Here is a 26231-nt window from a genome sequence, read left to right on the forward strand (position 1 = left end):
GGGGGGGGGGGTTTAAATTAACTTCAGACTCTCTTTACAACAACAACAACAAATAACATTTGTAAAGCACTTTTCTCCCATAGGACTCAAAATGCATAAGCATGGCTCCGACCATCGTGGTACAGAGGAAGAATTTTATAAGTCCGGAAATGCCAGGCTAAACAGGTGGATTTTTAGTCTGGATTTGAATAGCTCCAGGGATGGTGCTGTCTTTACTGGGTGTGGCAGGGAGTTCCAAAGAGTAGGGGCAGCATGACAGAAGGCTCTATCTCCAGATTTTTTGAGGTGCACTCTGGGAGTGACCAAGTTTATAGAACTTGCTGATCTGAGGTTGTGAGAGGTGTGGTGCAGCTTCAGCAAGTCCTTCATGTATCCAGGGCCCAGATTGTGCAGGGATTTGAATGTCAGCAGTCCAATCTTGAAGAGTATTCTCCATTCTACTGGTAGCCAGTGCAGTGAGCGAAGGATCGGTGTAATGTGACAGTGGCGAGGCTGGTTTGTTAGCAATCTGGCAGCAGCATTCTGCACTAATTGCAGGAGACGCAGGTCCTTTTTGGGGAGGCCAGCATAAAGGGCATTGCAGTAGTCCAGCCGTGATGTGATGAAAGCGTGGACTAGGGTTGGAAGATCCTCTGGGGGAATCAGATGTTTAATCTTTGCAATGTTCTTCAGATGAAAGTAGGAAGATTTAACTACAGATGAAATTTAGTTTCTGAAACTCAAATCCCCATCGATTAGTACGCCAAGGCTGCGCACAAGGTTGGAGCTGTTTATGTCTGAATTCCCAATCCTGATTGGTGTTGCTTTAGGATAGAGCTGTTTTGATGGCGAGCACTGGCTTTGGACAAAGAGGACCTCAGTTTTGTCAGCATTCAGTTTCAACCAGTTATCATTCATCCATGCCTGTAGCTCAGCTAAGCAAGAGTTTATTTTTGGAGTAGGGTCTGTTCCACCAGGTTTGAAGGACAGGTATAGCTGTGTGTCATCGGCTTAGCAGTGGTACGTCAGGCCACGTCGTTGGATAAATGTACCGAGTGGCAACATGTAGATTGCAAACAGCAGAGGGGATAGGATTGATCCTTGTGGCACTCCGAATTGTAGAGGTGCAGGTTTGGACATTATAGGTCCTAGGGATACTCTCTGTGTTCTGTCAGTCAGGAATGATCTGAACCACTGGAGGACTGATCCACTGATGCCACAGTACTCCTGCAGTCTGTTAAGCAGGATTTCATGGTCAACTGTATCAAAAGCCGCTGAGAGATCCAACAGGATTAGGATGGAACATTCCCCTCTGTCTCTTGCCATGAGCAGATCGTTGCAGACTTGCATGAGGGCTGTTTCACAGCTGTGGTGTTTCTTAAAGCCAGATTGTAGAGGGTCCAGGATGTTGTTTACTGACAGCCTGGTTTCAAGTAGCAGATAGACAGCCTTTTCAATAACTTTACCTAAGAAGGGGAAGTTGGAGACAGGTCTGTAGCTGCTCATTGCATCTGGATCCATGGAAGGTTTTTTAAGAAGGGGCTTGATGATTCCTTCTTTTAAAGAGGTAGGAAACCTCTGCTTGCAGAGAGCAATTTACTATTTTGTGAAATGCTGGACCAAGCAGGTCAGGGCATTTCAGCATATGTTTAGTTGGTCCAGGTTCCAGGTCGCAGGTTGTCTGGCGGAGACGACAGAGGATGTCTGAGATCTCTTCCTCACTAATACTTTTGAAATCAGTCCAGGGTGTTAGGCTGTTTTTGCAGCTATTTCCAGGAGTTGAATAAGTCTTAGGTGCTGTGGACTGAATGAGAGACCGAATAGAGGATACTTTGTCAGCAAAGTAGCAAGCAAATTTCTCACATAGCTCCTTTGAGGGAGTTATAGTAGGCTTTAGGCAGGATGGGTTACATAGTCTATCAACTGTGCGGAATAGCTGGGCTGGTCTGTTGGCAGCCTTTGCGATCTCCTGTGATAGGTAGGAGGATTTTTTCTTGGTGATCGCATTTTGGTGTCTTTCCAGGTGAGAGACAAGGGTGTGTTTATCTTTTGAATTCTGAGATTTTCGCCACTTCCTTTCTAGTCTGTGCACTTCTTTCTTTAGGTCCTTTAGTGAGCTGTCAAACCACCGTGCATGGTGAAGTGGTGTAGACCGTTTAATGCGAACTGGAGCAAGGGCGTCATAGGCAGATGACACTGCATGGTTGTACATCAGGACCATGGAGTCTGGGTCCGCGCAATGATTGGTTAATGCGTCGAAGTTGAGGATATTCTGAACGTGCTGGGGTGAGACATCTTTCAGAGAACGGTATTTTATGAGTTCTTTCCCACTGTGTTTTATCGCTGGTGCTGTCAGAGATAAGTGGATGGTGTGGTGGTCTGACCATACCACTGGGTTTATATTCATGTGTGATATTAAAAGTCCACAATGAAATAGAAGATCCAGGGTGTGCCCTTTCTTGTGGGTGGGGAGGTTGACAGCCTGAGAGAGACCCAGTTCACTCATTATGAGAAGTAGTTCACTTCCTAGGTGTGAGGCGTGATCATCCACCCATGCATTAAAATCTCCCAGAATGATCCATCTAGTGTGTTCCACTGAAAGGCAGGATAAGAGTTCAGAGATTTCTTTAAGAAAGGCTGGACCATTTTCTGGGGGGCGGTATATGAGCAATATGTTGATGTTTACTTCTGCTGACAGTTGGGCTGCAAGACATTCAAAGGTTTCAGTGGGGCCTATGGCCAGGGGCCTTATGTTCAAAGAGGATCTGAAGCATATGGCAACCCCCCCACCCTTGCGGACTTGTCTCTCACAGTGCAAGACTGAATAATTGGTCGGCACGGTTGCTTCAAGAGTTGGGCCTGCATGTTTCCCAAGCCAGGTCTCTGTCAAAAAGGTCAAATCAGAGAGCTCTATTAGGTCATGTATAGTTGCAATCTTATTATTTATCGATCTGGCATTGCAGAATGTGGCTGTGATTGCGCTTTCCTGGGGACAGCTATGTTTTTTAGACTTCACTGTCAATCTTGTTACCCTTTGCCTGGTGTTGCTTCCCTGGTGTTTATTTTTGGATCCACTACCTCTCCGCCCCCTTCTGCGTTTCCTGAGTATTCCAAAGGATTTTAAGAGGAGAGCTAGTGAGGTGTTAATTTGTAATTGTTTCTTGGGAGGGCAGGCAGAGAAAAGGTCCTTTGATGAGTATTTGTATGTTGACATTAGAGACAATAGACTTGTTCAGATAGCATTTACTTCTGGAATCCTGCTGAGATCAAAGGGGATCTGTGCAAGATGCTTTCATTCCTACACAGAGTTGGATCATAGATTTATTTTAAGTAAAGTTCCTTGTTTTAGGGTTAGATGATAAATGATAAAATAAATGTGGAAAATAGTAACTTGGTGCATATGCCTTGGATAAAGGATAAAGGATTACTCACAGGTTGGAGTGAGGGCAATCACAGAGAGGTTGAAGGTCTTGTTTCAGGTCAGCTGTTAGAAAGCTTGGTGTCAGGAATTGTAGGTTTCATGTAGGATTTCAATCCAGTTTAAAGGTAGCCATACACTGGTCGATTTGCCATTAGATCGACCAGCTGACAGATCCCTATCTGATCGAATCTGATCAGAGAGGGATCGTATGGCTGCCTTTACTGCAAACAGATTGTGAATCGATTTCAGCCTGAAACTGATCACAATCTGTTGAGCTGCTCCTGCCGCCTGTCCCTGTCCCCCCCCCCCCCCGTATACATTACCTGAAGCTGGCTCCGCGTCCTCTTCTCCGCGCTGCATCCCGCACCGCATCCACTGTGTCACTCCGTGACCAGGAAGTTCAAATAGAGCGCCCTCTATTTGAACTTCCTGGTCACTGCAGTGACACAGGAAGCGCCGGGATGGAGCCGGAACAGAGCGGTGCAGCACGGAGAAAATGCCCGGGAGCCAGCGTCAGGTAATGTATACCTGATCGGATCGGCCGCCGCTAGCGACGCGCTCCCTACCCGCAGGCGATCGAGGGTAATTTCACGCACGGCGCGATCGACGGACCGATCTGATTTCGGGAGGAAATCGGATCGGCGGGTGCGTTTAGCGCGAACGATTGGCAGCAGATTCGATCCCAGGATCGAATCTGCTGTCGAAACGGCCGCGAATCGGGCCAGTGTATGGCCAGCTTAAATCTCTGCCATCCAAAGTAATCCGATTGTTCTGGTTGGTTGTAGTTGTAGCCTTAAGCAGCCCATACACTCAGCCGATTTTCTGGCCGACCGATCGATCCCGATCGATCGATCGATTGCAAATCGGTTGGCCAATCGACCGATCGATGGCCGATTTCGATCGATTTCGATGGATTTCCATCGAACTTGCAGGGTGGAAAATTTAGGTCGATCTGAAGAGATTGCTTATCAGTTTGCATTGGCCTTAATGGAAATCTGATGGCAAAAAAATGCCACCAGATCGAATTTCAATAGATTTCAAACTGAAATCTGTTGGAATTCTATCCTGGTAAAAAATGTTCTAAAAACGCATCAGATAGACCATCAGATGCATTTCTTATCTATCTGCTGCCAATCTGACGAGTGTATGGGCACCTTTAGTCATGGTGGGTGGAATTCCTCTGTATTTTGGGTCCAGTTTCAGCACAAATAGGTTTAAAGGTGTAGAAATCTGAGACAAGGTCTGGAGCAGCTTAAGAGAGCTGCAGCCCGGCTAGGCGCGCTCAGTATGGGGTGAATCTTTAACATAGTATAAAGGCATATAACAAGCAGCATTTATATTAGCCTTGCTCTCTAGATCTAAATTTATTTGCAGTTATACTATGAACACTTTGGAGGGTCCACACTGATATACAGATACAACACACACTTTACACACAGCTTATGCCCACCAACAGCCCATCCTCTGAAAATAGAAGAACAATTGTAATACTAAATCCAACTCAACACATAGATCTTCCAGCACACCAGAAAGCAATCTATTAACAAATCACAGTGACAGGTCAGCCTTATTCACTGTGATTAACTACTTTAGGACCAAGCTGATTGAAATCTATGTCCTGTCTTGGTGGTTACCTGGCTAGCAGGGCGTAGATTTCAATGAGCCGCCACTGTGCGCATCGGGCGTTTTCGTCGCTCCCGGACTATCTCGCCACTGAATCCCCGCCGTGTCCCGTCGCAGTTCACTTGCTCTGCCTGTCTCTATGACGGCAGAGCCCTGTGAGCGGGTCAGGAGCTGATTTCATTGGCTCCTGGCCCTGTCTTTCCATGTTCCCGGCGTGCGCCAATTCGTCGTTATCCGTCGGGATTCCACCGTTTCTGTACCAGCGGTCTTTGGTCCTTAAAGTGTAACTGTCGGGCATAAAATCAAAAATCAATTCTTTATTTTTATCTGGTAAACAAGTAATACGGATGCTAATCAGGCAATCCAAAAGTTAAAATCTCTATTACTTTTTCTTGTTTATAAATGATCATTCCCCAGTTTACCTGATTCTTATTTAGTACGTTGCCGCACAAAGGAAGTTGCAGGGCATTGCTTTTTTATTTCCCCTCAGACTTAACCAATGTACAGAAGCAAAAAAAGGACAACCCAGCATGCCCTGCAACTTCCTTTGTGCTGCAACGTACCAAAAAGGAGTCAGGTAAACTGGGGAATGGTCATTTATAAACAAGAAAAGTAATAGTGATTTTAACTTTTGGATTGCCTGGTTAGCATGCTTATTACTTGTTTACCAGATAAAAATAAAGAATTGATTTTTGATTTTATACCCGACAGTTACACTTTAAGGAGGCAGAGACCGCTGGTACTTAAAGGGAAGGTTCAGGGAAACCTTTAAAAAAATAAAAATCCATATCCACTTACCTGGGGCTTCCTCCAGCCCGTGGCAGGCAGGAGGTGCCCTCGCCGCCGCTCCAGAGGCTTCCGGTCGTCTTCGGTGGCCGACCCGACCTGGCCAGGCCGGCTGCCAGGTCGGGCTCTTCTGCGTCCCACGTGGGCGCGCTGACGTCATCGGACGTCCTCCGGGCTTTACTGCGCAGGTGCAGAACTACTGCTACTACTGCGCAGTACAGCCCGGAGGACGTCCGATGACGTCAGCGTGCCCGCGTGGGACGCAGAAAAGCCCGTCCTTGAAGCGCAGAAGAGCGCGACCTGGCAGCCGGCCTGGCCAGGTCGGGGCGGCCACCGAAGATGACGGGAAGCCTCTGGAGCAGAGGCGAGGGCACCTCCTGCCTGCCACGGGCTGGAGGAAGCCCCAGGTAAGTGGATATGGATTTTTATTTTTTTAAAGGTTTCCCTGAACCTTCCCTTTAAGTGATTAAAGAAGCAATAAACACTGGCAAGCTATTAGAAAATAGATATGAATATGCTGCCACTGTAACTTCACTCAGTGGTGTAGGGATCCCATAGCCATAAGCTGATGGTCATGGCTGCCTGTGCTGAGATATCACCTGACAGGACTAAAGATGTCACCACCATGTGATAAATGTCAGAACGTAAATCAGGGAGAGGAAAGATTTTACGATGGGCAAACACTGACTAAATCGTTTATACACAATTGTAAAAATAAAGCACTATTTTCATTACGTTATTTTCACGCCAGTTGCTGTTTAAAGGCATGTTAGTGTTAGGAGTGTGAAGGTTAGTGTTAGCTGTGCAGACATTTGTGTTTGGAGTAGAGATGGCCTGAACACTTTGCCGGCGGACAGTACCCGGTGGATATCAGCTACTCGCACTTGTGGCAAGCACATGGCGTATCCACTCCCTATACATCATCATTGGGCTAAACTTTGACCTCTTACTGAACAGGATGAGTTGAGATTCAAACCCAGGTCCCCTTTGTCAGAGGCAGAGCCCTTAAACTGGTATGAAAACAAGCCTTTCTTCTTTGCTCTAAAATATTATTTACAGCATATATTACACTACCACATTTATTATTTTCTTTTTTTTATCAGAACAGCATTCAACAGTTAAACACAGGACTTACTTTGTCAATAGAAAGCTCCCTGCAGTGAGATCTGAGTCCGATAGGTGATAATATTATCTTGTGTTTACTTAATTGTAGCAAGAGAGAAATGTAAACATTCCCTGACTGCGGTAAAACACCTAACGTGTGCAGATCAGACACAGCTCAGAAATCATTACTGGGTAGATTACAATATAAATACACCAGTGATGAATAAAATGCAAGGGCAGCTTTCAGAACAAATAAACTGTACTTTGGGAACTTGTAATTTCTAAATGAATAATAATGCTTATGCACAGAAGCAAATATGATAACTGGGTTATAATAAGTAGGAAACATTTTTATTGAATATTATGTCAGAGTTTAATATCGCTTTAACCGGCCCTTGAAGCTGACCTGAACTCAGAACTTCCTTTCTGCTCTAAAAGATATGCAACAACACAACTTTTTTTTTTAAAGAAAAACATTTTTTTGTTACAGCTGATACAAATCCTGCAATAAATCTGCAGTGTGTCTACTTCCTGCTTTCATGGAAGCAGACATCCTGTGTTTAAAAATGTGCTGCTCTGCCGTGGCAGAGGAGATTCTTGAGCTGAGAGATTGAATTAAAGTGGTGCTTAGTCACAGATGATGGGGCAATTAGACAGGCTAAACTCTCTAAATACATACAGGGTGCATTTCTCAATGTGTTCCTTGTGTTCAGTGCAAGAGTACAGGTCCACACTAACATACGTTTTATGCCCTGTGTGTAAAAACAATGGCACTCTGGCACTGATGTGGCTCTCGGTTTATCAGCTCAGTTGTTACAGAAGAGAAACTTTCTAAAGTACCTAACCCTTTGCAGTCCACTGTCAGACTTGGTCCGACAGGATTGCTCTCCCCAGCTCCTGATGTTGGACAGCCTGACAAGGAGCATAATGGCTGCTGCTGGAGGAGCACATGTGCATCAGCCCGTTTAGATCAAAGTGTCAGGCTAAGAGTAGGTTCACACTTGTTCTAAGAAAGTATCCGTGGTTCCGGTTTTTAGCCTGGATCAAAATCGGAGCCAAAGATACCAATGTTAAAAATAGCAGCCACCTTCACAGATCCGTGTGCGTTCAGGGAGATCCGTTTTGACAACCTGAACAGATGGTCACAGACCACACATGACGCCGGATACACGGAGGGGTAGTGAAAATAAATGCCAAAACGGATCCCCCTCTACACAGGCATATTTTGACACAGAAACTGATGCATTTTCTGTGTCCCAGGGGAGGGGGGTCGCCATTCTGGAGGGGGTAGCAGGCAGGAAGGGGGGCAGCGGCAGGGACGGGGTCACGCCCCCCCTCACCTGGGTCTCCCCTTCCCTGCTACCCCTCCAGCTAGTTTAATCGATAAAATCATTAAAGCATTCAAATGTAAGCCAAGCGTGAGCAGGAAACATACTTTCTTTTGTCCCACCGCTTGCCGTCACTTCCTACAATGCCGTCCTCTGTAGTTCATTCATGAACTACAGAGGGCGGCATTGCAGGAAGTGACGGCGAGTGGTGGGACGCAAGGAAGTAAATTGCCCACTTGCCGCTTGGCTTACATTTAAATACTTTAATGATTTTATCGATGAAACTAGCTGGAGGGGTAGCAGGGAAGGGGGGACCCAGGTGAGGGGGGGCGTGACCCCTCCCCGCCGCTGCCCCCCTTCCTGCCTGCTACCCCCTCCAGCATTGCGGCCCCACCCACGGCCAGGGCTGGGGACATTTCCACGGACTGGAAACGTAGCTGCAAAAAAAGGCCATTACTCTCAAAACAGAGAGAGAAAAAAAATTGTTTACAAAAACGTGGACCTTGCCTTAGTCAAGTGCTGGCCCCACACTGCGTCACGTCATATTACATAGGCACATGTGGGCCCCCCTAATGTTTGTGCCGCATGGTGTCAGGCACCTCTAATAAAAGTGTTGTGCACTGCAGGACAGAGTTAAGCAAGCAAGCTAGCACCACCTCCCCTCCCCCCTTCCCGCCTTACTGTCAGGAGGAGGAGACACCACCAGCACCTCCTGCAAAAGCACAGGCAGATTAACCATAGCTACCAACTGTTCCTCTTTTGGAGGGACAATCCTTCTTTGGGAACTCTTTCCCTCTTTCAGGACTGATGTACAGATCTATGCAAATATATGTATTTTTCTCCTGAAAATTGTGTATGACTCGAAACTTTATTCCCATCCTTTAAATTGATATATTTCTTATTTTCAAATGTTACTATGAAGGAAAATGAGCCAGGATAGAAAGGACCAGTCTGGTTTGAATTATAAAACAACATATTTTTCTTATGAAATCTTTGGTGGTATGGTAGGTAGAGGTGTGTCGGGGATGTGATCAGGGGTGTGGCAGGGGCGTGGCTTAAGTGTCCCTCCTTCATATCTCAAAAAGTTGGGAGGTATGAGATTACTCACATCCCCCACACAACATATATAAAAGTAAGTGCTCAGAGGGAAGTGAGTGAACTGTTAAAATGGACTGAGAAGGGTTAATAGAGATGGTTCATGAAATTCTAATAAATCTGGCTTGCATGCAAAGTTAATGCAAATTGTATGCAACTTAAAATCAGGCCAATCAAATGCACTTCCTGCCTCCTCAATCCCGCTCCTATTGCCGGGACCGTTTGTCACATACCCAGTAGCAATTTTCACTTACGGCACAAATGCAGAACTCTACCATCCACTGGATCGCGATGGAGAAGGTCTGCGGCACAGGGCCGTGCATGCAGTGTTTGCAGGGGGACAACGGAGCAATAGAGCAGAGTGACGGGAACCAGGAAGACTTCAGATGGTTGGAAGAAGCCCCAGGTAAGTAACTAATTTAAATTTTGCTTAAAATTTCCTTTAAGTATAAAAAAGAGGATGGGGTGCACTGCCTGCGCTAGCCAGTATCAGTTCCTGGGCACAGGGCATGGTAAAACAAGAGTTCCTTTGCACTATTCCTAGGAGAGGTCCATGCAAGTAGTGATGCTCAAATACCACTTTTTAAAATTCGAGTTTGGTCGAATTCGAATAGTAAATTATTCGAGGTCAGTCGAATATTCGAGTCGAATAATTTTTACTATTCGATTCGACCTCGGACTTCGAGCTCACTATTCGAGTCGGTATTCGAGCTAACTATTCGAGCTGACTATTCGAATTGGCCTTAAATAGCCTTCCAACACTTTTTTTGAGGGTGAATGATGCAAGAAACCTCTTTTTTTCCAAGTAACAACAGCAAGTGATTATGTGGGGATGTTCCTTTAAAAAAAAATGTGGAAAGAGAAGTTGTGTCCTTAATTTTGTTCAGTAGTGTTACTGTATATACTTGTTCTTCTTCTTCTTTATCTTTCTTCTTCTTCTTCTCGATCTTCTTCTTCTATATCTTCTTCTTCTTCTTCTATATCTTCTTCTTCTATATCTTCTTCTTCTTCTTCTATATCGTCTTCTTCTTCTTCATCTTCATCTTCATCTTCTTCTTCATCTTCTTCTTCTTCTTCTTCTTCTTCTTCTTCTTCTTCTTCTTCTTCTTCTTCTTCTTCTTCTTCTTCTTCTTCTTCTTCTTCTTCTTCATCATCTTCTTCTTCTTCTTCTTCTTCTTCTTCATCTTCTTCATCTTCTTCATCATCTTCTTCATCTTCTTCTTCTTCTTCATCTTCTTCTATTTCATCTTCTTCATCTTCTTCTTCTTTTTCATCTTCTTCTTCATCATCTTCTTCATCTTCTTCTTCATCTTCTTCTTCTTCTTCATCTTCATCTTCTCCTTCCTTTTCAATATCGTCTTCTTCTTCTTCACGTATTTCTCTTTTCAATTTTTTTTTAAAGAAATGCAGCTATTTTTGAGCGTAACAAATAGCTGGTGGGCGCACGCATGTTGGAAGCACCATTGTATGTGCTCCCTGGCACTGGAAACACAAAGACAGCAGGAGGTAAATTCAGCAGCAGGAGGAGGAGGATGAGTGTGTGGCAGCAGGCAGTCAATGAGGCAGGCAGCTCGCCGTGACATAATAGCCCTGGTACCTAGCGGTGATACCAGGGCTGTAAATAAACACAACAGGAGGTCCCAGACAGCGGTCGTGCAGCCCACATTGTGTCCAATACACAACTGGGACAACACAGTTTTCAACCCGGGCACCTCAGAAAAATTAAACCTTTTTTTTTTTTTTTAATGGTTTGTTTGGTTTTTGGTTTTGCAACCAATATAGCTATTGTTTGACGTAATAGCTGGTGGCAGAGTGGCAGCAGAAGGTAAATCATCTGTGTACCCTGGCAGTGGGAAACACAGACAGACAGCAGCAGCAGGAGGAGGAATGGAGGAGTAGGCGAGCAGCTACTGTTTGACGTAATAGCTGGTGGCAGAGTGGCAGCAGAAGGTAAATCATCTGTGTACCCTGGCAGTGGGAAACACAGACAGACAGCAGCAGCAGCAGCAGCAGGAGGAGGTATGGAGGAGCAGTGTGAGTGTGGCAGCAGGTAGGCAGCGTGACATAATAGCCCTGGTACCTAGCGGTGATACCAGGGCTGTAAATAAACACAACAGGAGGTCCCAGACAGCGGTCGTGCAGCCCACATTGTGTCCAATACACAACTGGGACAACACAGTTTTCAACCCGGGCACCTCAGAAAAATTAAACCTTTTTTTTTTTTTTTTAATGGTTTGTTTGGTTTTTGGTTTTGCAACCAATATAGCTATTGTTTGACGTAATAGCTGGTGGCAGAGTGGCAGCAGAAGGTAAATCATCTGTGTACCCTGGCAGTGGGAAACACAGACAGACAGCAGCAGCAGGAGGAGGAATGGAGGAGTAGGCGAGCAGCTACTGTTTGACGTAATAGCTGGTGGCAGAGTGGCAGCAGAAGGTAAATCATCTGTGTACCCTGGCAGTGGGAAACACAGACAGACAGCAGCAGCAGCAGCAGCAGGAGGAGGTATGGAGGAGCAGTGTGAGTGTGGCAGCAGGTAGGCAGCGTGACATAATAGCCCTGGTACCTAGCGGTGATACCAGGGCTGTAAATAAACACAACAGGAGGTCCCAGACAGCGGTCGTGCAGCCCACATTGTGTCCAATACACAACTGGGACAACACAGTTTTCAACCCGGGCACCTCAGAAAAATTAAACCTTTTTTTTTTTTTTTTAATGGTTTGTTTGGTTTTTGGTTTTGCAACCAATATAGCTATTGTTTGACGTAATAGCTGGTGGCAGAGTGGCAGCAGAAGGTAAATCATCTGTGTACCCTGGCAGTGGGAAACACAGACAGACAGCAGCAGCAGGAGGAGGAATGGAGGAGTAGGCGAGCAGCTACTGTTTGACGTAATAGCTGGTGGCAGAGTGGCAGCAGAAGGTAAATCATCTGTGTACCCTGGCAGTGGGAAACACAGACAGACAGCAGCAGCAGCAGCAGCAGGAGGAGGTATGGAGGAGCAGTGTGAGTGTGGCAGCAGGTAGGCAGCGTGACATAATAGCCCTGGTACCTAGCGGTGATACCAGGGCTGTAAATAAACACAACAGGAGGTCCCAGACAGCGGTCGTGCAGCCCACATTGTGTCCAATACACAACTGGGACAACACAGTTTTCAACCCGGGCACCTCAGAAAAATTAAACCTTTTTTTTTTTTTTTTAATGGTTTGTTTGGTTTTTGGTTTTGCAACCAATATAGCTATTGTTTGACGTAATAGCTGGTGGCAGAGTGGCAGCAGAAGAAGGTAATTCTGTGTACGCTAGCAGTGGGAAACACAGACAGACAGCAGAAGGGCAGTACACAGCAGCCCACTGTAGGTGTAAAATGTGTGGCTGCAGGTGACGTAATAGTCAAAGTGAACCAGGCTGGCTTAGTGAGCAGGAGCCAGGAGGTGGTAAAGGGTGGTAAGGCACATTAACGATGGTTCCGGCAGCCAGTTCATGTCCCCCTCTCGCCGACAACAGGGGCCAGGAACTCGCCTTCCACCCACGCCTGGTTCATCTTGAGAAACGTCAGTCTGTCCACAGACTTGTGAGACAGACGTGAGCGTTTCTCGGTGACCACGCCACCAGCTGCACTGAAGCAGCGCTCGGACAGCACGCTGGAAGGGGGGCAGGACAGCACTTCCAGGGCGTACTGCGCCAGCTCGCTCCAGATCTCCATGCGCTTGACCCAATACTCCATGGGATCAACAGGGGCATCGCTGTCAAGCCCGCTGTACGACCCCATGTAGTCAGCCACCATGCGGGTCAGGCGCTGGCTGTGACCGGAGGAGGATGCTGCTGCATGCATCTCCTCTCTAGTCACTGCTGCCGGAGCCTCTACAGTCCTGTAGAGCTCGTGGCTGAGAGACAGCAGGTCTGTGGGGCGCTTGCTGCTGCTGGATGCAGGCACCTGCTGCTGCCTCTGTGCTGGCTGCTGGACAGTGGGGATGGAAGGCTGGGGGAAGGCTTCCTCCAAGCGCTCAACAAGGGCCTGCTGCAAGCTCCTTATTTGTTGCGCTGGGTCTCCTCCTGCAGGCGGCAGGAACTGGCTCAACTTCCCCTTGAGGCGTGGGTCCAACATCATGCTGATCCAGATGTCCTCCCTCTGCTTCATCTGGATCACCCTGGGGTCCCTGCGCAGGCACGTCAGCATGTGCGCTGCCATTGGGAAGAGGCGGGCCACGTCTGCTGGCACATCGACGTCAGTGCTGTCCTCATCCTCCTCCTCTGCCGCCTCATCCTCTCTCCACCCCCGCACCAACTCAGCTGCGCTGTGCTGATCCCCCTCATCAGCAGCCAGGTCAGGGACCTCCACCAAGTCCTCCTCCTCCTCCCCCTCAGAGGTGGACTGCGCAGCTGGTTGCCGCTCCTGCTGGTCCAAGGCTGCCGCTCCCTGTTCCAGCAAAGCATCGAGGGCCCTGTTCAGCAGAGAAACCAGGGGCACCCACTCGCAGACCATAGCATGGTCCCTGCTCACCATGTTTGTGGCCTGCAGGAAGGGAGCCAGCACTAAGCACACCTGCTGCATGTGCCTCCAGTCATCATCGGGGACGATGGACGGGAAGTTGCTGGTCTTGTCCCTTCTCAGAGCTGCGGAAACAGTGGCCAGGGCAAGGTACTGTTTGACAGCGCGCCTCTGTTCAACCAGACGCTCCAACATCGCCAGGGTGGAGTTCCAGCGAGTCGGAACGTCAAGGATCAGCCGATGGCGTGGCAGATCCAGCTCCTTTTGCACGTCTTCCAGGCTCGCACAGGCTGCAGCCGAACGCCGGAAGTGACGCACAACATTCCTTGCCGTTTCCAGCAGTTCGCCCATCCCCTGGTAGGTGCGCAGGAACTTCTGCACCACCAGGTTCAGCACGTGGGCAAGACAGGGGATGTGGGTCAGGTTTCCCCTGTCTATTGCGGCAACCAGATTGGCCCCATTGTCGGCCACCACCTCTCCGACTCTGAGGCCTCTGGGGGTCAGCCAAATCCTCTCCTGCTCCTGGAGTTTGGCCAACACATGGGTTGCCGTCAGCTTGGTCTTCCCAAGGCTGACCAAGTGCAGCAGCGCTTGGCAGTGGCGGGCCTTCACGCTGCTGCTGAGGCGGGGGGTTTGGCCAGGTGTGCCGGAGGATGGCAGAGGATCGGAGGAACCTGCTGCAGTTCCCCTGAGCCTGCGGGGTGGCACCACCCACTGTGTTGCTGCTGCTGCTGTGCCCGCTGCTGCTTTCCCATCCTCACCCCCTTCCACCAAGCTGACCCAGTGGACAGTGAAGGACAGGTAGCGGCCTGTCCCGAAGCGGCTGCTCCAGGAGTCCATGGTGACGTGGACCCTTTCACCAACCGCGTGCTCCAGCCCTCGCTCCACATTGGCCATCACAAAGCGGTGCAGTGCAGGAATGGCCTTGCGGGAGAAAAAGTGTCTGCTGGGGAGCTGCCAATCTGGGGCTGCGCAAGCAAGCAGCGCACGAATGTCGCTCCCCTCCTGCACGAGCGTGTACGGCAGGAGTTGGGAGCACATGGCCCGTGCCAGCAAGCCGTTCAGCTGCCGCACGCGACGGCTGCTGGGAGGCAGAGCCCTAACCACCCCCTGGAAGGACTCGCTCAAAAGGCTCTGGCGTGGCCTTTTGCTGACACGGGAATCAGCAGACACAGCAGAGGAGGCCACTGAGGACTGGCTGCCAGAACAGGCCTCAGTGTCGGCGGCAGGAGTTGCAGAGGGGGGAGGAGCAGTGCGTTTCCGCACTCCTGCTGGTGCTGCTGGAGGAGCAGGAGGGCGGGTGGCTGCTGTTGCTGCTGCTGCTGCTGAAGGCTGTGCCGTGATGGGTGTGGTGCCACTGCCAGCAGCAGATGCCTTCAGCCTCTGGAACTCCTCATGCTGGTGGAAATGTTTAGCCGCAAGGTGGTTGATGAGCGAGCTGGTGCTGAACTTTAAGGGGTCTGCACCTCTGCTCAACTTCCGCTGACAGTGGTTGCAAGTGGCGTACTTGCTGTACACAGTGGGCATGGTGAAAAACCGCCAGATTGGTGACAGAAACTTCCCCCTACGGCATGGAAGCGCTGCTGCCTGTCTCCCTGTGGTGGTTGGGGGAGGGGCTTGGGTGCGGCTGGGGGTGGTACTGGCTGATGCTGCTGCTGCTGAGCCTGAGACACCAGCAGGCTGTGGGACGCTGCCAATGCTTGCAATGATGCGCCTCCTTGCAAGGCCCACAAGCGCATCCTCCTCCTCCTCCTCAGAGCTGCTGAGGACGACATCCCCTGGAGGTGGTGGCACCCAGTCTCTGTCTGTCACCGGGTCATCATCATCCTCCCCCTCCTGAAACATGTCCTGCTGGGATGAGGACCCCCCAAACTCCTCTCCTGATGCATGGATGGGCTGCTTGACTGTCGCCACAGTCTTGCTGTCCAATCCCTCATCCCCCAAAGTGCCCATCAGCATCTCCTCCTCAAGATCGCCAACAACAGCAGACAATTTACTCATGATGCCTGGGGTCAAAAGACTGCTGAATGACAGGTCGGCGAGTGACGGTGAACTGGCCTCCTCCCCAGACCCTGCTGGGCGGCTGCTGCGAACAGGGGTGGTGGTGGTGGTGAGGGTGGAGGCCTCGGATGCAGAGCTGATGGCGGGCTGCTCATCCTCCGTCATGAGTTGCACCACAGTGTCTGCATCCTTTTCCTCAATGGGACGTTTCCGACCCGGCTGGAGGAAAATGGGAGCAGGTGCTACACGCTGCTGCTGCTGTGTCTCTGCAGCGTGAGTTGCAGATGCTCCTGCTGGGCGGCGCCCAAGGCGTCCACGGCCAGTGGCTATGGGAGGAATGTTAGCCACTGACGCTGCTGCTGCTGCTGCGGAACTGTGCATGGTGGCGCGCCCGCGGCCGCGGCTTGCCACAATGCTGCTCCCTCTCCTCCTGATTCCCTTGCTGCCCTTCCCCTTGCCCAAACCGCGCTGGCTGCCACTTCCAGACATCTTAAATGTTTTGGGCGTATAGACAAAAGTTTTGTAAAAGGGCGGGTGAAAAGTGGGGTACTTTAATGGAGTGGGTTGGTTGGTGAGGTGACTGAGTGAGTGTCCCCTAGTACAGTAAGTAAGTAGTAACAGTCAGGAAGTACAACTAGCAGTTACAATAATCAGTAGTAATCACAAGTAAATTTAGTGTGTGTACACTCAGACAGTGAGTGCACGCACGCAGGAGCTAGTAGCCTATGAACACAGTGACTGAGTGTCCTAGACTCCTAGTACAGTAAGAGTAAGTAGTAACAGTAAGTAGAACTAACTAATTACAATAATCAATCAGCGATCAGAAGGAAATGGAGTGTGGGTGTGTGTACACTCAGACAGTGAGTGCACGCACGCAGGAGCTAGTAGCCTATGAACACAGTGACTGAGTGTCCTAGACTCCTAGTACAGTAAGAGTAAGTAGTAACAGTAAGTAGAACTAACTAATTACAATAATCAATCAGCGATCAGAAGGAAATGGAGTGTGGGTGTGTGTACACTCAGACAGTGAGTGCACGCACGCAGGAGCTAGTAGCCTATGAACACAGTGACTGAGTGTCCTAGACTCCTAGTACAGTAAGAGTAAGTAGTAACAGTAAGTAGAACTAACTAATTACAATAATCAATCAGCGATCAGAAGGAAATGGAGTGTGGGTGTGTGTACACTCAGACAGTGAGTGCAGTGCGCACACGCAGGAGCTAGTAGCCTATATGAACACAGTGACTGAGTGTCCTAGACTCCTAGTACAGTAAGAGTAACAGTAATAACAGTAAGTAGAACTAACTAATTACAATAATCAATCAGCGATCAGAAGGAAATGGAGTGTGGGTGTGTGTACACTCAGACAGTGAGTGGACGCACGCAGGAGCTAGTAGCCTATGAACACAGTGACTGAGTGTCCTAGACTCCTAGTACAGTAAGAGTAAGTAGTAACAGTAAGTAGAACTAACTAATTACAATAATCAATCAGCGATCAGAAGGAAATAGAGTGTGGGTGGTGTGTGTACACTCAGACAGTGAGTGCACGCACGCAGGAGCTAGTAGCCTATGAACACAGTGACTGAGTGTCCTAGACTCCTAGTACAGTAAGAGTAAATAGTAACAGTAAGTAGAACTAACTAATTACAATAATCAATCAGCGATCAGAAGGAAATGGAGTGTGGGTGTGTGTACACTCAGACAGTGAGTGCACGCACGCAGGAGCTAGTAGCCTATGAACACAGTGACTGAGTGTCCTAGACTCCTAGTACAGTAAGAGTAAGTAGTAACAGTAAGTAGAACTAACTAATTACAATAATCAATCAGCGATCAGAAGGAAATGGAGTGTGGGTGTGTGTACACTCAGACAGTGAGTGCACGCACGCAGGAGCTAGTAGCCTATGAACACAGTGACTGAGTGTCCTAGACTCCTAGTACAGTAAGAGTAAGTAGTAACAGTAAGTAGAACTAACTAATTACAATAATCAATCAGCGATCAGAAGGAAATGGAGTGTGGGTGTGTGTACACTCAGACAGTGAGTGACCGCACGCAGGAGCTAGTAGCCTATGAACACAGTGACTGAGTGTCCTAGACTCCTAGTACAGTAAGAGTAAGTAGTAACAGTAAGTAGAACTAACTAATTACAATAATCAATCAGCGATCAGAAGGAAATAGAGTGTGGGTGGTGTGTGTACACTCAGACAGTGAGTGCACGCACGCAGGAGCTAGTAGCCTATGAACACAGTGACTGAGTGTCCTAGACTCCTAGTACAGTAAGAGTAAGTAGTAACAGTAAGTAGAACTAACTAATTACAATAATCAATCAGCGATCAGAAGGAAATAGAGTGTGGGTGGTGTGTGTACACTCAGACAGTGAGTGCACGCACGCAGGAGCTAGTAGCCTATGGACAGTGACTGAGTGTCCTAGACTCCTAGTACAGTAAGAGTAAGTAGTAACAGTAAGTACAACTAACTAATTACGATAATCAATCAGCGATCAGAAGGAAATGGAGTGTGGGTGTGTGTACACTCAGACAGTGAGTGCACGCACGCAGGAGCTAGTAGCCTATGGACAGTGACTGAGTGTCCTAGACTCCTAGTACAGTAAGAGTAAGTAGTAACAGTAAGTACAACTAACTAATTACGATAATCAATCAGCGATCAGAAGGAAATAGAGTGTGTGTTGTGTGTGTACACTCAGACAGTGAGTGCAGTGCGCACACGCAGGAGCTAGTAGCCTATATGAACAGTGACAGTGAGTGTCCCTACGGGTACAGTAAGAGTAAGTAGTAAGTAAGTACAACTAACTAACAATAATCTATCAGTAATCAGAAGGAAATAGAGTGTGTGTACACACAGACAGTGAGTGAGTGCACACACGCAGGAGCTAGCTAGTAGCCTATAAACAGTGACAGTCAGTGAGTGTCCTACTCCTAGTACAGTATAACTACAATACTATTAGTAAAGGACAGCAGAAATACTGGTATAGATGAGAGAAATAAACAGAGGACAGCTGCCCACAGAGGCAAGGCCCCCCTGAGGCCTAAACCTGTAAGCTTGCAGCAGCTGCCTGTCTCTAATGTAACACACAAGCTACTAACTCAAATACAATGTCTATCTAACTAACAACAATATAGGTGTATATGGCAGGTGTAGGTGAGCAAAAACGCTAGGTAAATGATCACAATAGAGCACTTGCTAAGCCAAAGCACAAAGGAGCAACTCTCTCTCTGTACAAGTCTCAGGCAAGCATGGAGAAACGGAACATGGCGGCCGCTATTTATAGGGTAGGGGCTGGCCAGGGTCCCCCTCTGTGATTGGCTGCCGTCAGAGGGCCTGGGAGCCCTCTGATTGGCTCTAAGGACATCAATCTGGGCTATGACGCTATTCGAGCTCGGTACCGAGCTCGAATAGCGCCGGGTTGCTCGAATAGCTCGAATAGTGAATGGGCTATTCGAGTGTACTCGGATAGCCCATTCGAATAGCTCCAGCTATTCGGAGCTCGAATACCGAGCTCGAATAGCTGAAAAAGAGCTCGAATATTCGAGCTACTCGAATATTCGAGCTCTGCTGAGCACCACTGCATGCAAGGCCAAATACAGACTACAGTACAGTTATCTCTGAAGCATGGTGGTGTAGTGGTTAAAACTCTCGCCTTGCACTGCTTGGTACTCAATTGGAATATCAGCCAGGGCATTATCAGCACAGAGTTTGTATGTTGTCTGCGTAGGTTTCCCCCAAGCACTCCGGTTTCCTCCCACATACAGACATATGACTATGGTAGGATTAGATTGAGGACAGTCAGTGACATGACAATATACTCTGTACAGGGCTGCGAAAGAGGTTGGCGCTATATAAATAATAATAATATGAGAATGCTTGTACAGACATGAGACTGACAGAAAACTTACAAATTTCGTCAATTTGGGTGACAGATGTCTAATATCTGTATGTCCAGAGCCGGATTAAGGCCAAATGGGGCCCTAAGCAAAGTAGCAGATTTGGGCTCTCCCTACACACACTGTGTGCTCCCAATCGACAAATGCAGCCACCCTGTGCCCCCAATTGGAAAATACAGCCACTGTGTGTGCCAATCGACAAATGCAGCCACCATGTGCCTTTAATAGATAAATGCAGCCAACATTTGTCCCCATTCTGCAATAGAAAAATGCAGTCACCGTGTGCCCCCAATAGATGGACGCTGGCACCATGTGCCCCAATAGACAAATACAGGCAATTAAAAAGCACTACCTATTTCTACAAGGAGTTAGACAGACAAACCAATTCACAATCCCAGCAAAACTCCTTACCCAGTTCTCTATATACACAAGTCAATCATGCACTGATGCATAAGGCAAGTGGTACACAAACATTTCTACTCACCTGGGGCTTCCTCCAGCCCCCTGTAGACCATGGGCTCCCTCAATGGGCTTGATTCACTAACCGACGCTAAGCCGGTTATTGAGCCTTAACACTTTGTGGGCGCAAATCAGGGCGCTAGGGGCTTGATTCACTAAGACAAATTCACTAAAGGTGGCCATACACTGGTCGATTTGCCATCAGATTCGACCAACAGATAGATCCCTCTCTGATCGAATCTGATCAGAGAGGGATCGTATGGCTGCCTTTACTGCAAACAGATTGTGAACCGATTTCAGCCTGAAACCGATCACAATCTGTGGAGCTGCCGCTGCTGCCGCCCCCCCCCCCCCCCCCCGCATACATTACCTGTACCGGCCGGCGCGAGTCCCCGCTGTCTTCTTCTCCGCTCCGGCTATTGAACTTCCTGTCCAAGGGAAGTTTAAACAGTAGAGGGCGCTCTACTGTTTAAATTTCCTGCCGGGACAGGAAGTTCTGTGTAGCTCTGGAGCCCGAAGCGGAGAAGAAGACCAGGGGACTTGCGCCGGCTGGAGCAGGTAATGTATTACCGCTGTATTGCGTCGGTCGTCGGGCATTTGAACACTGCTAACGACGCACTCCCAACCCGCCGGCGACCGAGAAAAATCTTCCACACGGATGGGTCGACGGGAACGAACGATTTCGGATGGAAATCGATCGTTCTGTCAGAGGTGTGCGCGGCGATTTCACAGCCTTTCGATCACTGTGATCGAAACGGCTGTATATCGGCAGGAAAATCGTTAGGTGTATGGGCCCCTTAAGACAAATAGTGTGCCTTATTAAAGTTAAGGGGCATTATCAGAGTTAGCGTGCCTTATCAGAATAGCATATATGCTATTCTGATAAGGCACGCTAACTCTGATAAGGCCCCTTAACTATGATAAGGCACCGATAAGGCCCCTTATCTCTGAAAGGCACACTAAGTGTTTTTTCACTCCGGCGCTAACACTTAGCGCCGGTTAGTGAATCAAGCCCAATATGTGTCCAGTCCCATATTTTCCACTGTTTTCCACTCCCAGTAGTTGGGGCTACTGTGCATGCTCATTCCTGGCCTTGGGTATGCTTGGTTGCTTTCCTGTGATCAGGAGTGTTCGGCACCTGTGCAGTTACTTAAGGCTTGTCACTGCGCATGCGCAGAGCACTCCCGACCACGGGGTTACAACCAAGCATGTGTGCAGCAGGGGCTGCGCAAGTGCTGGGTGGACAGAAGGAGAATGGATGGGACCAGACACGGAGAAAACCCATGGACTACAGGGGGGTTGGAGGAAGTCCCAAATAAGTGTAAATTTTACTGAATTTTAAATGCTTGTGTACCATTAGTGTCGGGTACAATTTAAGAGCATGCTAGGTTTGGGAAAAAAATATTAATAATATTTTTAATGGAATACTGTATTGGTGTAAAAGATAGCACACTAATAAACACATTCAGCAATCATGCAAACATCTGTACATTACACAACAGATAGGCATTTCAGGGGGAGACTCAGGGCATCACTTGACTTGGTGACCGATCAAGCATCCGATTCGATAATTATAGAAATGGATGCAAGTTGGTACTGCCCACAAGCATGCCCGATTTGACCAATTCCAGCCCAAAACTGGTAAAATGTATCAATTGGACGCGCTGCAAGACGTTGGACGGTGCAGTTGATGGGGTGCACGGCAGTAACAACGTGCAATATTGGGATGAGTGGCAAACATGACAGAACCACTGGCTATTTTTCCCATAATGTTATTGTGTCCCAACCCTCCCCCCCCCCTCCCCAAGCAATTAATACTTTACCTATCCTCTGTCTCCTGCTGTGGTCCCCATGCATCGTCCGCATTGCTGCTGGCCTCTGTAGATCACGCAGAGCATGTTGACTTCATATACCCCACGTGCTTAACGTCAGAAGCCCGTCCACAATGCAGAAGGTGAATGGGTACCACTGTGGGACACAGGTACAGTATTAATTGCATGGGTGTGGGGCACATTCACATTATTGGGGCAGCGACGGAGGTGACACCACAAGGCTGATTCCCAATAGATTTCATGCTAAAATCTCTCTTTGGGGAATCGGCCTGCAGTGTATGGGCAGCCACAGATCTCTCCAGGATCAGATTCGATCAGAGAGAGATCTGTCTTTTGGCCGATCTGCCCATACATGATAATCTAAGAGGTACAGACTAACCAGCAAGCTCATGGTGACCCAGAACTCATTGGAGTGTGTAAGGGACTACAATGGTCCTAAAAGCCCCCTTACTAAGATGTTAAGAAAAACAAAAGTTTGCTTTCTTAAAACAGAAAGAATTTGCGATAATTCAGGTTGGAGTGAGCTTGAGATGTCTCCCAGAGCACCACTGCTGAATATATACAAATTGGATTATTATGGCTCTGTACAAATTAACAAGCTGACACATCATTGCATTCCAGCGGTTCTGGAGGTGTGTTTAGCTTCTAAGGGTACAATGGTTAATTTGCATATATTCAGCAGTGTTGCTCTGGGAGACATCTCAAGCTCACTCCAACCTGAATTATCGCAAATTCTTTGTTTTAAGAAAGCAATCTTTTGTTTTTCTTATGATAATCTAATTTATGGACATCTTTATATGGAAAATTCCATTTACAAACACAGGCTATTGTGAAAAGGGGTCTCCTAGCTGACAAACATAGGCTAGCCTAAAACACAGGAAAGCTCTGTGAGGAATCACATAACATCAGATTTGTTGAGCAGCTCCACTAATTTTGACTGTGTGTGCAGATTATCTGCTGCACTTTATTACTTGTCTGGCTGGCTGAGCTGTCAATGTAATTACAAGGTCTGTCTGAGGTCACAGTCACACACAGCCTCTGTAGCACGGGGCAGGATGGAGGGATTTCTGTTTGTAAGTTGTAACATGTATGTTGTGGGGATGGGGCAGGCTCAGCTGCCTCGTCTCTCCTTTGTTTTTGCTGGAGCTGGAGGGAGACGCCAGAAGTAGATGGAATGCACTGCTGACTGGAGGAAAGGAGACGCACACTTCAGAACTGGGGAAATGAGGTCAGCAGCCTCTCCCAGAGCCACAATGAGCACACAGGCTAGAGTCACGTGGTGCCTGTTGGAGTGGAGAGCGTCTCGTTACCATGGTAACGCCGATGCTCAGACTTTCAGAAACTGATAGCTGCTGCGGAAGGCAGGAAAAAGAGCAGTTCTGCGTGCCCACTGATTACATTCTGGGGCCCCTTAGCTGCAACAGAAGCAGCAGGTATGTTAGGACAGCAAATGACATGCTGACGGGGCCCTTTTGACCCTGAATGGGGCCCTAAGCAGGCGCTAATAATGCCTGGTTGAAGATGCGGCTCTGTGTATGTCATTTAATTTGCTACATAGTAAGAAAAGCCTGACTACACATTAATAATCATCAGTTACTTAGTATCTGCAAAAATAACATCACTCACCTATCATCTAAATGCAGCTCACATGAATCCGGTATTTCCTGAAGACCAATGATATGAGTAAATAAGTATGACAGATAGCAAACTTAAAATTAATTTAATGCAACAAAAACACTTAAGGTGGCCATTAACAACACAATTCTCCGAAAAATCGATATTACAATTGAATTGGATGATCGATAGACCGGGCAATGGCCACCATAAGACAGATCTCATACAATTTACATTTAGTAATTTTTTTCCCATGTGCCATGATGCACTAAGCTTTTCGAATAAATTGTATTTCTTTGGTCCGGATTCAATTTTACTCAGGTTTTTTGCCTTGGTTTTTTTTTTTTTTTTTTTGCAACATCTTATCTACAAAATATAACTTAAGCTCCTAACAAAAGAAAAACAAGTATAAAGAAGGTTAAAGAGTAAAATCAGATTTAGGGCTCAAACCCTCTAGAAGTCTTTTCTAATCGCTAGTGATTTTGAAAAAGCTCTTGCTAATGCAATGTTATGGGGGAGTTTTATAAAATCACATCGCTCCAGCGGGATCACACCCATAGCATTACATTAGCAAGAGCTTTTCACATCACAAAGCGTTCAGAAAAGCTCTTGCAACGTGAACCAGCCCTTAATTTGGGATACTTTGAGGGAAAACTTCTGTAATACAAAAAACTTCTGTAATACAAAAAACTTCTGTAATACAAATGCTGGGTGTGACTAGATACGTATAGTATAACACAACAATGGTACAAGTAATAGTCTGATTCAGTCAGAATTTGTGCACAAGTTTGTCGAGGTACAGAATCGTTAAACAAATCGTAGTCAATTTGAGCAGGGTCATACACGTATATATCAGACGTCAGTCGAATTACAAGGATCAGGTAATAACTGAGTCAGAGACAGGGCGCGTCAGTAACGGAAATCAGATGACTGAGGTACAGAATCGTCAGGCAAGAGCGGAGTCAAAAGGCAGGCAAAAGTCAGTACACAGATAAATATACAATAGATATGATATCCTAGTAAATTACAATTACAGCTATCAATGATCAACTAACAACGACTGACTAACTGGAGTACATATACATGGTGAGTACCACCATATATGATGTAGCTCAAGAAGCTAGCTAGGGTCAAGAACCAGCGAACTGATTAGTATCAACGCCAGTGAGCAACTGAAAACACTGGCCTTATATACAGATTGCAATTCCCCCTGACCACTCCCACAGTGACACCACCTCAGTGACATCTCTGCTGATGTCACTAAATCCTCCTAAGCCTATAAGGCTCATTGTGAACCACGCGCATGCGTTTGGTTGCACTGCGCGTGCGCCCATCAGAACTCACCGCTGGAGGGAAGCCGGGGATGCCGCCAGAGGAAATCAGCGCTGAAGTCCCGCCGCTCGGCCTGGACCACGCCGGAGACGCTGCGGGAACTGCCGCTGGAAGGTAAGGATGTTACATTACCCCCCTCCTTCTCCGAACACTCATTACTGGGTTTATCAGGAAATTTCAGATGAAAATCACGGATCAATAAATCAGCATGGACTTGACGAGCTGGAACCCAACATCTTTCCTCAGGACCATATCCCTTCCAGTCCACCAAGTACTGTAGAGAGCCATGAACTTTTCTAGAATCTAACATTTTCTCTACTTCACATTCAGTTTCTCCATCAACCTCGACTGGAGGAGGAGGAGTGGAAGGTAAAATAGTGTTAGCAGCTGGTTTCATCAGGGACACATAGAAAGACCTTAATAGATTGAGGAAGTGTCACTCTATAAACGACATCACTGATTTTCACTGATTTTTTCCTGAATGGGATAAGGACCAATAAACCTAGGACCCAGCTTGGCAGACGGCTGGCGTATAGGAATATTGCGGGTAGACACCCACACCATATCCCCTGGGGAAAAATCAAACTCAGGTAAGCGATGGGCATCAGCATAATCTTTCTGACGAGATACAGCATTCCTCCGATTTTTCTGTACCTGGGGCCAAACTTCCTGAATGTGAGAGCTCCACTCCTCTAGGGCTGGAAAAGAGGACGGAGAGGATGGGAAACAAGTAAACTTAGGGTTCTGGCCTGTCACTACCAAAAATGGTGACAATTTGGTAGAAGTGTTGGGTAAATTATTAAAGCCAAATTCAGCAAAAGGCAAGTACTCCAACCATGTGTCCTGACAGTCTGAAACAAAACAACGTAAGTACTGCTCTAATGATTGGTTGGTTCTTTCTGTCTGCCCATTAGTTTCAGGGTGAAACCCTGAAGAGAATGATAGTTTAATAACCAATATGTCACTAAAAGCACACCAGAACCGGGAGACAAATTGGACCCCTCTATCTGACACAATATTTTCCGGGATACCATGCAAACGGAACATATGTATAATGAACAATTTGGCCAATTCCTGAGCTGAAGGTAGTCCGGGAAGTGGCACAAAATGCGCCATCTTACTGAAGCGATCTACAACGACCCAAATTACTCTTTTGCCTCCCGAGGAAGACCAAATCCACCACGAAATCCATTGATAAGTGGGACCAGGGTCTAGAAGGGACAGATAGCGGCATAAGATAACCTCGAGGAGCACACCGAGAAGCTTTGTTTCTG

General features: G+C 47.6%; 1 protein-coding gene across 4 annotated transcripts in view; it reads right to left on the minus strand.

Annotated features, from left to right (window-relative positions):
- The window catches only part of LOC137524204 (uncharacterized), a 624050-nt gene that overhangs the window by 402736 nt on the left and 195083 nt on the right, over window positions 1–26231 (minus strand). For all 4 annotated transcript variants that reach the window (XM_068243802.1, XM_068243801.1, XM_068243800.1 and 1 more), the window contains one exon: window positions 23638–23675. In XM_068243802.1, coding sequence (XP_068099903.1) covers window positions 23638–23675 — 38 coding nt within the window. The remainder of the gene's footprint in view (window positions 1–23637; window positions 23676–26231) is intronic.

The sequence above is a fragment of the Hyperolius riggenbachi genome, chromosome 7 (assembly GCF_040937935.1).
Source record: "Hyperolius riggenbachi isolate aHypRig1 chromosome 7, aHypRig1.pri, whole genome shotgun sequence".
NCBI lineage: Eukaryota > Metazoa > Chordata > Amphibia > Anura > Hyperoliidae > Hyperolius > Hyperolius riggenbachi.